General features: G+C 35.4%; 3 protein-coding genes across 3 annotated transcripts; all 3 read left to right on the top strand.

Annotated features, from left to right (window-relative positions):
• The first annotated feature begins 386 nt into the window (after nt 1-386).
• LOC125846807 (ADP-ribosylation factor-like protein 8a) lies at nt 387-4,356 on the top strand. Its single transcript, XM_049526416.1, has 6 exons — nt 387-587; nt 2,724-2,805; nt 2,929-2,961; nt 3,070-3,191; nt 3,589-3,750; nt 4,094-4,356. Exons 1-6 carry the CDS (start codon nt 550-552, stop codon nt 4,209-4,211), a joined length of 555 nt encoding a protein of 184 aa, XP_049382373.1. The 5' UTR covers nt 387-549; the 3' UTR covers nt 4,212-4,356.
• Nucleotides 4,357-6,223: 1,867 nt separating this feature from the next.
• On the top strand, nt 6,224-11,816 carry LOC125846806 (pentatricopeptide repeat-containing protein At5g67570, chloroplastic). The gene is made up of 9 exons (XM_049526415.1): nt 6,224-6,872; nt 7,137-7,328; nt 7,502-7,583; nt 7,671-7,859; nt 8,003-8,116; nt 8,723-8,816; nt 8,924-9,081; nt 10,062-10,499; nt 10,872-11,816. Exons 1-9 carry the CDS (start codon nt 6,310-6,312, stop codon nt 11,634-11,636), a joined length of 2,595 nt encoding a protein of 864 aa, XP_049382372.1. The 5' UTR covers nt 6,224-6,309; the 3' UTR covers nt 11,637-11,816.
• A 538-nt stretch (nt 11,817-12,354) lies between these two features.
• LOC125849247 (uncharacterized) lies at nt 12,355-13,045 on the top strand. The gene has a single exon (XM_049529294.1). It carries the CDS (start codon nt 12,458-12,460, stop codon nt 12,956-12,958), a length of 501 nt encoding a protein of 166 aa, XP_049385251.1. The 5' UTR covers nt 12,355-12,457; the 3' UTR covers nt 12,959-13,045.
• Nucleotides 13,046-13,359: the final 314 nt, after the last annotated feature.

The raw sequence follows: 13,359 nt of genomic DNA, 5'->3' as shown, positions 1-13,359 counted from the left end.
AATAAAATAAAATACTACTAGCCTCCTAACAGAATGCCAAACATGCTCTAAGTAATTGAAAAAATTGGGCATGTTGACCCTAGAGTTTAGGCTGAACATGCGTCCACGAATAAAAGATCCCGTGGGGCCGCCCGCCGTCCAATAATCATCCATCTAGCACCGCCCCTCCGCCAATGGATTTGAACTTTCACTGTGAGTGTAAATCACGCACATCCTCTTCGCGCGTAACTCATTATTCCCTTATTGGCTACTTTAAGAGATCAGTTTGATTGGTCCACGTACTCATATGACAGCGTAATATATCAGCTCACACCAATGGCTGTTTAGTAAATTCATGTAGTTTCTAGGGCTAAAATTGAGTTATAGCGCAATAATTTATTCCCATATCTCATATGATTTGGTTTTCACCATTTTGTACGCATATAGGATACACAAATACAGAGGGAAAGGGAAAAAGGTATTTATTGTGTTATGTTTGAGAGGGATCTTTCTTCTTCATACTGATATTCTTATTCAGATCTCTCTCTTTTACGATTCTTCGCATCAGCCATGGGTATCTGGGAAGCTTTTCTCAATTGGCTTCGAAGGTATATCCTTTTTTTTTTTTTGTTATTATGAACTTTGCAAAGTATAATTGGTGAAGGCTTGGATAAAGTTAAATAGGATCCATATAACCTATATGAATTAAATTGAGATTGAGGCATAGTTGATGAATTTTTCTATTAAGCATCCTCTTTGTCATAATGTGCCAATTATTGAGGATTTTGTGGGCTGTCAATTGGTTAATTACACACGGAGATATTGATATGCCGTTGTTGGCTTATGGATTGGTTAATTTGTCATGTGGTGTACGATCTATCTTCATTTTGTTTTTTCGTTTTTGGGTGATCTGTTGAACGGTTGATTAATGACTCTGGTTCCTGTGTCTTCTTATTTCTTTTGTTTGAGATTTCTAGAATTTGGAATAAAAAGATGTTATTTTTGCATCTTCTAAGTCTTTGATTGGTTGGGGCAGTACGGGTCTGAATTTTACCATGAAACTTGGGTAATAGTGGTCATCGTAGTCCCACATATCTTACAAATTTCTATTACTGACTTTCATATGGTGGAAAAGAAATTGGAATGGGAAATCAATGGCAGAAAACATTCAGTCTATTTATCAGATGTGGGCATAACAAGGTTTTGGGTTTTTAGGCTACCAGATGTTGAACTGTCTACAGAAAGACTTCTTTTTTCCAACTCTATCCAGCGCTCCTCTTATCTTGTCCCATTTGGTCACTTCTGAAAGAGTTATGGGGTGGAAGTTTCTGGTCATTCAACCTCTATTGTACGTCACTACTACACTTCCCAACAACACGACAACGGGCATTAAAAGATTGTTTCTTTTAGGTAGTGTAAGGAGATTTTCTAGTTTGAAACGACAAAAATATGTTCTATCTTTCAGTACAACTGAGCATTTTAGGATAAACTTTGTTGATAGTGGGGTTCGAACCCACAACTCTAAAAAAAGGAACTTTTGTTGATAGTGGGGTCCACAACCCATTCCTTTCCACTGAGCCGTCAATCAGTTTGTTAGGGATTCAAAAGTTAATATACATATATATATATATATATATATATATAATTTTCTAATACAAATACAGGATCTACCGGAAAGCTACTCGGTTCATCCAAACCCCCTCTTAGCTCTGCCCCTGTCCACACGCGCAGGAAGGATCTGACTAGAAAGTCTTCTTGCTGATGCGATAGGCCTCTGGGTATGGCCACATTCGCTTGACAATAGGATAGGGAAAGAAAATCCATAGACGAGACCAACTGGGACCGAACCTTTCTATCTTCGTCTTTCTCTTTTTGTTCCCGCCTACCGAGGACCTATGTTTCAATTCATGTTGTACTGATTGTAAATCTTTTGCTAGCTATAAGAATGGATTTCATGTCTTTCCTTCTAAGGATCCTGTGCCAGCTGAAATGTTGTTTCTTTCCCTTATATGGTCTCTTATTATTTTTCTCTCTTTGTTCATGAGAAGGTCTTGATAACTTATTCCTTTTCCTTTTGGTTTATTTACTTTCCAGATTTGGCTGGACCATTTCCCTTCTTTAGCTCTTATTGCATTTTCCACCTAAATCCTTGAAATTCTTGTAGCTTTTGACTTTTCTATGTTTCTTGCAAAATGATTTGTGTTCCATCGGAGTCATTGCTGTAGACAGACTCTTTGCCTGGTCAATGATTGACCACCTCTTATCAGAAACATCAAGTCTGTATATGTGGTTGGAACGCCTTTTCATATTTTTGAAAGGACTAGACACTGACTGATGAAAGTGAAACAATTGATGCTTCCCCTTGACCTTCCATCATATGCAAAACTTTTTCCTGAGGTTCAACTGGGGTGGTTCCAGAAATGACGACCAAAAATAACTTATATTTGACAGATTTTAAGAAGTCACCATCCGTTATTCAGTTTTGTGCCATCCCACCATGCTTGAGCACTTTAGATCTTGTAGTTGCTTTTAGTGTAAGGTCTTTCAATGATGGTGTTGCGTCTCATTATTACTTCAAAGTTTGGAACTTGACTGTTGAAACTTATTGTCATCTTCTTTCTGAGGTGGACTTAAAAGTATAAAGCATGTCAGAATTTCAATATTTTAAATGCACTTGTGCTGATCACTATGTTTCCTTTGGCTCTTATTAAATGATTCCTCATGTCAAAACTTGCTTGTTCCAGCCTCTTCTTTAAGCAGGAAATGGAGCTTTCATTGATAGGATTGCAAAATGCGGGAAAAACATCTCTTGTAAATGTTATTGCTGTAAGTAAATTCCTTGTTAACCTTCTAGTGCCAGCTCATCATTATTGTTTCACTTGCTTTGCTTCCATATAACTGATGGAATCTGACACCTTAATGGGTTTGTTTCTCCCTTCTTATTCTTAGACTGGTGGATACAGTGAAGACATGATACCAACTGTAAGTTTTCATCCTAAAGGATCTCATACTAGTTTTTACTTTTTGGCCAACTCTGCTAAGTACTTTTAAGTGATCTTCTATAATTTTACGGAAATTTTTGGTATTCAGGTGGGATTTAACATGCGCAAAGTGACTAAAGGAAATGTCACAATAAAATTGTGGGACCTTGGAGGTCAACCCAGATTCCGCAGTATGTGGGAGAGATACTGTCGTGCTGTTTCTGCTATAGTGTAAGCATCTCCTCTCCAGCTTATATTATTCTATTTGCTTTTACAGATAGATGTAGATGAATCCATTTATACACTCATTTAGAAGATAACACATATTACGAATTGAGATGAATCTTCTCCATGGTTTATTAATGAACAGTTTTGTTGAATCTCATGGTTTGCCTGATCAAGCTGTCCTCTCTGGTGCTTGACAGATTTATATTTTTATGCCTTCGATAGGTGGAATTCCTTGATCTTGATCTTATGTGTATTTAAAGGAATGATGCTAAATTAGTTGCTCTCTTGAGAGTTTTAACAAATTTCAAGGACCTCAACTGTAACTTCATATACATGAATTCTTATACTATAGCCTTGAGCTAATTTGGTTTCTGGATTCTTTAAATGTCCTTCCCTGCAGTTATGTTGTTGATGCTGCTGATCCTGATAACCTCAGCATATCAAGTAGTGAACTCCATGACCTGCTGAGCAAGCCATCTCTGAGTGGTATTCCATTGCTGGTGCTGGGAAACAAGATTGACAAGCCTGATTCCCTGTCCAAACAGGCTTTGACTGACCAGATGTAAGTGCAGAATATTACGCTAGTGATTGGTGGCTTTTTGGCCTTAGTTTACAGTATGGTTGGTTAGTGGAAGGGAGGTAAAAGTTTAATCATTCACTTTTGGTCCAATTCCATAAAACTGGAAAGGAAGGAAAATAAATTTTCTTCTTTCACTTGGTATAAAAAGCTTTTGGAAGGAATGCAAATACCTCTGCATGTCCTTCTCATATCTTAGCCGCAGAGAAGATTGGATCTTAACCTTATCATCCCTCCTGCTATTCCTCCTATTTCTTAAAACTCTGATCGCATAGCATTAATTATATCTATGTGGTCTTATCTTAAAGAACATTATGTTTTTTTGCAGGGGATTGAAATCAATTACTGATAGAGAAGTGTGCTGCTATATGATCTCGTGCAAGAATTCCACCAACATTGACTCAGTCATTGATTGGCTTGTTAAGCACTCGAAATCAAAGAGCTAAAGATGACTAAAACTTTTTTGTAGTGGTGCTGATTTGTATGATAAATTTGCGAGGCTATTGGTTTTTTCTGCTGGTTTCTCCAGAGTTCTCTTGTACTGTAAATTAAATTATTTTGTCTATTGAGTGAGTTGTTACATGTTTTTTTCTTGCCATTTTTCGTCTCAACTCTCTCTAATTGTGCTTGCAATTCCTCTTATAGTGTTTGCTGATCTGCTGCACGAGTTTGTGTGAAGGAAACGGATCTTTTAAGTTTTATATTTATTAGAAGATAACCTAAGCTATCATAATATTTCTGTTATATGGAAGACCCAGTTAATAATGCCAATTTTGTGTATTCTTTGATTGAACACCAAATGATTGTCAATACCTCTTTTAACTTAAAGCTTTTAAAATTTCTATTTTTTTAAAAAAATATTCGTGAGTATTTTATTAAATAAAAATATATGATCTGTTAGTTAGTATTTAATTGTCAGAAAATATTGTTTAAGAAAAACATTTCCACCGAGTGTGAGATAATTACTTCTTTTTTCCAACTATTTATGCTGTCAAGTTCATATTACTTCTCAAATCAACATTTTGACATTTAACACTCGAAAATTGTTTCAAAGCAATACTATGCTCTGTCCTATTTTGTATGACAATTTTTCAGTCCATTTCAAAAAAAAAAAGTTATTTTATTGTAATTTAATATTAAGATGCATATTTTATTTTTATTAAAAAATTTAATAGTCCCACAAATGAATTGTTTTAGGCGATAGTGTTATCACTTATCATACATAAGGTACAACTAGTACTAGTTGTAAGAGGGGATTATTTTATTGATATTATATTATAAAGCATGGGACCCATGCTATATTTTTCTTCTTGAGCTTTTGTTTCTCTTTCTTAATTTTCTCTTTTCTCTTTTTTTAGTTTTCTCTAAATCTAATTTAAAACAAATTTAATTACTCCATCCGTGTATATAGTGAAAAATAATTTACTGTTTTACTTATTTAATTTAACAGAAAAAACTTTTTAAAATTATTATTTTTATCATTAAATAATTACATAATATATTAATAATAAAATTTAAAATTTAATAATATAATTAATAAAACTAGTTTAGTAAAATAAATTTCTAATACGAATTCAATTGAATATATTACACATTAAATATTTAGAAGTTATCGACATAGAAAGCATGATTATGATTATTATTATTATTATTATTATTATTATTAGGTGTTTGACTATATATATATTAGAGTTGAAAATAGAATTATGTTTTATTTTTGCAAAAAATATTCAAAAGTATGTTCATATTAAACTTAAATAACATTTCAAAAGTGAAAGTAAGTTGAAAAAACACATTATACCAATATATTTCCAAATTAAAAATATATCTTCAAAAAAAAAAGGCAGTGTTCCAAATTTTCATGGTCGAAAATCAATTTTCAAATAAAGTGAAAATTATTTTATAAATATTTATGTTTAAATGGATCCTAAAAGTAGAAGTTAAAAAAACAATGAAATATGAAGGCAAAAATTTAAAGTACTATAAATGAAAATTGGGAGGAAAAGAAACAAAAATAATTTTAGTAATCAATTTTATGATATAAGTGACCATCCAAAGAATTAACTTGAATATTTTTATGCTCATAGCCTTTAATTATAGAATAATAAAAATTATAATTTGAAAAAAAAATTCTATTAAAACAAATAAGTAAAAAAATAATAATTACTTTCATCAAAATAAACTAAAGTAGTAATTAAATTGATTTCCAAATAGAACTTAAAACAAAATATCTAGAAAAAATGAGGAAACAGAGAGAGGGTAGGAAAGACAAATAAAAGGCAAAAAAGGAAAATAAAGCATGGGTCCCACAAATAAAAATACAATAGTAATAAAATAATCTCCCCATACAACTAGTACTAGTTATACCTCATGCATAATAAAAAATTTCGTAGTAATAATATTTAATATTTTAAAAAAGAAAATCTTTGCTCAAATCAAATAAAATCATTGCTGGTAGTCTTATCAGCAAAGAGCGGGGAGGACCAACCTGTAAATTGTAATTGCTTCTGCAAATTTCACTTCACTTCTCATTCCTCCATATCCATGGAAGCCTCCACTGGACCTCCACGTATTCCCTCTCCGTTACCGGCAATAGACGTCGGAAAGTTAAAGCAAAACCTCCTGCAAAAAGGCGTCGACCCAACTCCGAAAATTATCCACACTCTCCGCATAAAGGAGCTTCAAAGATTCAACAGACGCCTCGCAAAAAAAGCCGCTAAAGAACCCCCGCCACTCACAGATACCCAAAAACAAGCCCTCGCCGAAGAATCATATTTCCAAGCCGTTAAATCAGAGTACAAAAGCTTCAAGAAAGAGGTGAAGGCCAAAAATGATGAAAGAATGGTGGGAAGGCCTTGGGAAAAGATTGAGAAACTCAAATTGCAAGAGCTTTCCAGTGAGAGTAAGGTGTATTCTGGTGATAAATTGAATTCTGAGCATCTGTGGGAGCTCAGTGATATAATTGAGAGTGAAAGAGATAAATTTTCATGGCTTTTGGATAATGATGTTGAAATCAAGCAAGGATGGTTCGATAACGAAAGGGCTAACTGGGATTACAGACAACGTCGTAGAGGCGAAGCTGAGACCATTCGGTTTATCATTGATAGGTATGTAACCCCAACAAATTTGGAATTGAGGCCTTGTTATTGTTGTAGTACCAATAGTTGTGCAAATATACCTGACTTGTGTCCAACTAGTCTGAGATTGAGGTTCCTGGTATTGATAGGTGTGGCAGTTATATCCGACTGTATTAATTTGGCATTAAGTTGTAATTGTTGTTGTTGTAGTACTATTGATTAAGTGCGTGAATTCTGCATGTTCACCGTAGGTTGAAGAATTGAAGCTGATAATTTTCTGCATTCTTGTTGTAGATTGAGTGAGACAGAACTTGGTGTGAAGGATTATAAGTTTTCTAAGTTGATGAAACACTCTGGATTGCAGTATACTGAGGAGCAAATGCTGAGGTTAGTGCAAGGGCTTGGTGAAAAGGGACAGTGGAAACACGCCTTGTCTGTTGTACACTGGGTTTACACTTCTAAGGAACATAGACGCAGCAAAAGCAGGTACATATGTTTTAATGTTTTATCAGCAATTAACCAAATGTTATTTCATTTATGCAAGTAACTATGATGATTTTGTTTCAGAGCTATAGTTTTGTCAGTAGTTAATCTATCATATAAATTAGTTGCTTCTGAATTCTTGAAAAAGGAGAAACTATAGTCTTTGCTTTATCTAGGTTCGTGTACACAAAACTGTTGGCAGTTCTAGGGAAAGCAAGAAGGCCCCGTGAAGCTCTTCAAGTGTTCAATTTGATGAGAGTATTTCCTAACTCTTATATGTCGGCTTCTTCTTGAATATACTCATATGACGTGGTTGGAGAGAGCCTGACACTTTGTGATGTTTAGGGTGATGCCCATATTTACCCTGATATAGCAGCCTACCATAGCCTGGCTGTTACACTTGGCCAAGCTGGTTTGCTCAAAGAGTTGATCAACATCATTGACTGCATGAAGCAAAAACCCGAAAAATTAAAGTACATGCGGAGGAAGAATTGGGACCCTGTTCTTCAACCGGATCTTGTGGTATATAATGCTGTAAGTAATTGTTGTCCTTTCTGTTGTCTTTTTTTCTTTTCTGATAAAAAGTAGTGTTTTTACTTCTGGGTGCCAATTTCTTTTGTATGTTTGATAATCTGCATATTTGTGACTTCATTGGTCTTTACCTAAATGGTTTCCAGGTTTTAAATGCTTGTGTACAATCCCGCCAGTGGAAGGGAGTGTTCTGGGTTTTTGAGCAGTTGAGAAATAATGGTCTTAAGCCAAATGGGCCAAGCTATGGACTCGCAATGGAGGTAGTTCATACCTTTTTTCCTTTTTCGTTTAATGACGTTTAGGTTGTCCCTGACTCCTTTTTTTAACTGTAAAGAGCCTATGAAATCAAAATAATCATTTATAATATCTGGAGGCAATTCATACTTTTGATACCTGTAAGGAGCAATCACTATTAGTAACTGTTTTGCCTTCTGCTTAGAACGTGTGTGTGTTCCTTCTAATCCATGGTTCAGATAAGAGTAATTCTAGGAAATCGCGAACAGCATTGTGAATTGCACATTGATTACTGTTACGTGAACAAGTTAGAGAACACTTTCAGATGATTTGTCTTGTTAGTATTTTAAAAGGAAATGCTCATTTAGCAACTGCCATTCCTTTTTTTGAAAAAAAAAAAACAAAGAAAAGGAATTGCTCGCAAGAAAATAAATAAACAACAATCACTGAATTATTGTGTGACTTGCTGACACAGAAGATTTTCGACTAGCATCACCAAACAACCATTCAGTGAGGATTTTTAGTAGTTGCTTATTGGAGCGTGGTATTTACCATATCATGATTGTTATTTATTTCTAAGTAGTTATAGTAGCATTGCAAGTGTTACAAGCGTGCTGCAATTTTATTGAAAGGTAATGTTGCAATCTGGAAAATATGAACTTGTCCATGAGTTTTTTGGAAAGATGAAGAGAAGTGGGGAAGCCCTAAAAGCTCTTAGTTATAAAGGTAAGATGGTTTCTTTTCTCTTCCCCAACCTCCAATGAAAAGAAAAAGAAGAAAAAAGAGCACTCAATTTTTTTTTAACTTACCGACTTATTGTGGCCTTCTTTTAGTTCTTGTAAAATCTTTCTGGGAAGAGGGGAGAGTCAATGAAGCCATTCAAGCGGTGAGGGAAATGGAACAAAGAGGAGTTGTTGGAAGTGCCTCAGTGTATTATGAGCTGGCTTGCTGTCTTTGCTACCATGGAATGTGGAAAGAAGCATTCTTGGAGGTGAGGGTACCCTTTTCTCTTTATCTGTTTTCTTTTTGATGGTTTTTATAACCCCGACTTCCTTGCGCTAGTGAAGCTGAAGTTATATAGATAATCATTTGGACTTTCTTAGAAGTCAGTTCCTATGTTTCTTGCATAAAAAAGTTCTTTTGTCATTTCTATCGGTTAATGTACACTAGTGGATTAGATAATTTCTTTTAAAAAAAATTAATTAGCGCATTTATTTATTTTTGGAGGACAAAAAGTTTGCATGTAGTAGATCACTTTTTTCAGGCTAAGTTATAAAGACTGTCATAGTGCATTTAAAATAAGGCAAATTTATTGAGTTTTAGACGATACTTATTCTGGCAGATGTTGGATTCTAATTGAAATCCAGCAACAAGTTCATTCTAGAAATTTCATGCATCCTCTCTTAAGCTTGATTCTTGGTAGTTCTTCAAGCCCGTTGATTGAGGAATGTAGCTATTTTTGGCCCTTGCCTTTGTAGCCAAGACTGTTATCATTTTTTTTTGATAACCGAGAAATCCATCTGTGACCCGCCCTTTGGACCAATCACAGCCTTCTAAACTCGGTGGATAATGGGCCCGCCCCTCTACCCTTCTCCACTTAAATACCAGGCTTCGCTTTGCATGGTGTGGGGCTTGAACCTGTTATCATGATAAGCTTTAAAAAGGAAATGTTGGTTATAGTACTTGTAGAGTAATTCAGTGTGTACTCATGCATTGGTTCCTTCCATTTTATTTTTTAACCTTCGATCTTTAGTCATTACATGCCTCAAAATTTTGTTGCCTTCAAGTATGCATCTTCTGCTGTGTTATTTATGCTCTCTCTCACTCTCATTGAAAAGGTGGCATAACATACACTGTATCTGCTGATTTTCGAGACTTCTCTCCTCTCTGTGTAAATGTGTCTGCATGGTTCATCTTCTGCTGATCTTTTGATGCACAAACTCAATGCTAGTCATTCCACTCTTACTGCAGATTGAGAAGCTGAAGATGCTACGTCGCACAAGACCTTTGGCAGTTACCTTTACTGGCATGATTTTATCATCCATGGACGGTGGACATATTGATGGTTGTATATGTATATATGAACACAGTAAAAAGCACTGCGAACCTGACATAGGAATCATAAATGCCATGTTGAAGGTTTATGGCAAGAACGATATGTTCTATAAAGCTAAGGAATTATTTGAGTGGGGTAAGACAGAGAGTCCTGGTCCTCAACTTAGCCAGGATGATTTTAGCTCTGCCCGTAGGCCAGATGCATACACATACACCTCGATGCTTGAATCCTCTGCTTTCTCTCTCCAGTGGGAATACTTTGAGTATGTGTACAAGGAGATGGCTTTAGCTGGGTATCTGCTTGATCAAAGCAGACATGCGTACCTCTTGGTGGAAGCATCAAAAGCTGGGAAGGTAAAAATTGAAAAACTGGCTTCTTTATCAGGACCTGCATTTGATGATATCTTTTTGACAAGCGAATAGTAGACTAACACCCTTGTTCCATATAGAAAGAAAACTAAAGCATGATGTCTTCCTGGTCAAAATGTGTAGGACTGTAGGTTGATTCAACTCATTTCAATTATTTACTTGCAATTGAGTGGAAGAAAGATAAAATACTTCTAAAATTGTGGATTTAGTTATTAACTTATAATAAGTTGGATTGTGTTCCAGATGAGTCTCTGTTTTGGAGTTATAAAAATCAGTTGTTGGAACTAGGTTAAACTCAGATCCTGTTTGTTTGTATTCAACATTTCCTTTTATAAGCTGCTTTCGTTGTTGATGCAGGTGCATTTGCTAGAGCATGCCTTTGATGCAATTCTGGAAGTTGGTCAAATACCTCATCCATCATTCTTCTTTGAGATTATATGTCAAGCTACATGTCAGCATGATCATGAAAGAGCCCTTGCTCTAATTAAATTAATGGTTCATGTTCCATTTCAAGTCAGTAAACAAGAGTGGATTGACCTATTCAACAGCAACAATGAAAGACTTAGCCATTCTAGTTTGAGAGGATTATTGGATGTAATATGCAGGCAGAGTTTGGGATCAGACGCGACCATTGTAAACTTGTGCAGGGCATTGGAATCTGTTTGTGGATCTTGCACGTCAAGTATGCTTATAATCAATGAACCTGCTAAATTAACAGATGCCAGCGCTTTGGCAGCTGATAAGGATGGAAGTCTATATAGATGCAATGCTCCAGCTAATGCAGAATTACCCCTTCAGCATGTTCAAGTTGATGAAGCCTACGATGAGAGAGAAAAAGGTGCTGACAGGGAGTTAGTTTCGGATATGTCACACTTAAGTCACAGAGAAGATATGAGAGCTGGGAGGAACACAATCTTTGAGCTTTCTGATGACGAATTAACTTTTGATGACCAATCTGATTACTTGGATGATATCGATCAGTTAGAACTCGGGATGTCTAGTGATGAAGATGACAACTCTAGTGAAACCAAGGTTCCCTCAGCGTATGAAATATTGAAGACGTGGGAGGATATGAGGAAAAAAGATGCTACATTCTTCAACTTTCAATTAGGCCAGATGTGAATTACCTTCACAGAAATTGCTCCTTCCTTACGATGACAAGCCTCCTTTGCAAAAAGCGATGAAATGATGCCGGAGATTCAACCTGGTAAAAATAGAGAATTATAGCACTGAGATAGTTGAAGCATATGACATGTGGTGTGATATTACATAGTAACAATTAATTTACTCATTCTTCTCAAATTTTGGATGTTAGGGAAAACAAAAGCGGAAGAAACTTGGAAAATAATGTTAAAATGAAAGTAGTTCTGTTACTTGTTATTTTCTTTTCCACTAGCCAATTGTTTTTGGGTACAATGTATCAATAAAAGTAAAAATAAATAAATTAAGATTCACGATTAGACATGAATCATAATATGAGAGAATCTTCCTAGTTTGGTTGGTTACTTGGTGAGGGTTCGATTTCCATGTTGTAATCTCCTATCTCAATTTCTTTTACAAAAAATAAAATAAATATAAAACATAATACAAATATTTGGAATTATAGTTCTTGAATTAATTTATCTCATTTGGATGATAGGATAAAATAATTTCAAATTTAATAGGATATACTTAATTTTGAGATATCCACTTTTATCTCGTGTATCAAACTAAGAAGTCTTTTTTAATTAGTAGTATGTATTATAGTATTTAAGAATTAATAAACATAAAAATAAAAATATTAATACTTCAAAACATTTTAGAAATCTGAAGTACTCTTCAACTAGCCAACTCGCCACTGTCTGACATACAAAACGACGCCGTTTTGTTTTCAGTCCCCTTCTGCTTTCACCTTCTTCCCACTTCTCTAAAACCCTAATACAAAGTCTCTGCAATTACTGAAAATGGCATCTCTAGTTTCGAAAATCTCATTGACAAGACTCTTTTCCCGGATCCGTGCCCCATCAATAGCTTACACTCTATGCACAGCTACAGAAACCCGAACCCAGAAGTTGGAGCGGATCGCCGACCAACTTCTGGACCTGAATAAGCTCGAAAAACATGACTACTCTATCCTATTCCGGCACAAAATGGGTCTTAATCGATATGGGCCTGCTGTTTCAGGTTTGGGTTCTGGATCTTCTTCTTCTGGCCCTGGTGCAGCGGCTGCGGATACAAAGGTGGAAGAAAAAACTATCTTTGATGTAAAGCTTGACAAGTTTGATGCGGCGGCCAAGATTAAGGTGATTAAGGAAATTAGGTCTTTTACTGATTTGGGTTTGAAGGAAGCTAAGGAGTTGGTAGAAAAAGCGCCAGCAGTGGTGAAAAAGGGAGTAACGAAAGATGAAGCTAATGCCATTATAGAAAAGCTCAAGGCAATAGGTGCTACAGCGGTACTAGAATGAAATTTCCAATTTTGCCTCATGTTCTTATACTGCAAATTGTTATTTTTATGGGGAATAGAAATGGAAATTGTACTCCATTTTGACGAATTTTGGTTGCACATTGCTAGGGACTTCACTACATTGATTTACTACTCGTTTTTATGTGCCCCGTTACTGTTTATAGTTCCTGGTTACTGCTTCAATAAACTTTTATGTCAGCTCAGTTGCGCTGTGCTATAGAATAGATCGAAATTGTAATAGCTTGCTGGGATTGCGGGTGTTGATTATCTTGGGTTGCAAGATCCATTTTTCTCCCTTTTAACATGGATTTACTTACAAATGGCTTACTAGCAGTGATAATGTGTAAGCATTTGATATGAGTGTATTTAGCATTTCTCTTAATTTGTAGTCTCTATTGGAAA

The sequence above is a fragment of the Solanum stenotomum genome, chromosome 12 (assembly GCF_019186545.1).
Source record: "Solanum stenotomum isolate F172 chromosome 12, ASM1918654v1, whole genome shotgun sequence".
Lineage (NCBI taxonomy): Eukaryota > Viridiplantae > Streptophyta > Magnoliopsida > Solanales > Solanaceae > Solanum > Solanum stenotomum.
This window is presented reverse-complemented; position numbering and strand designations above follow the sequence as displayed.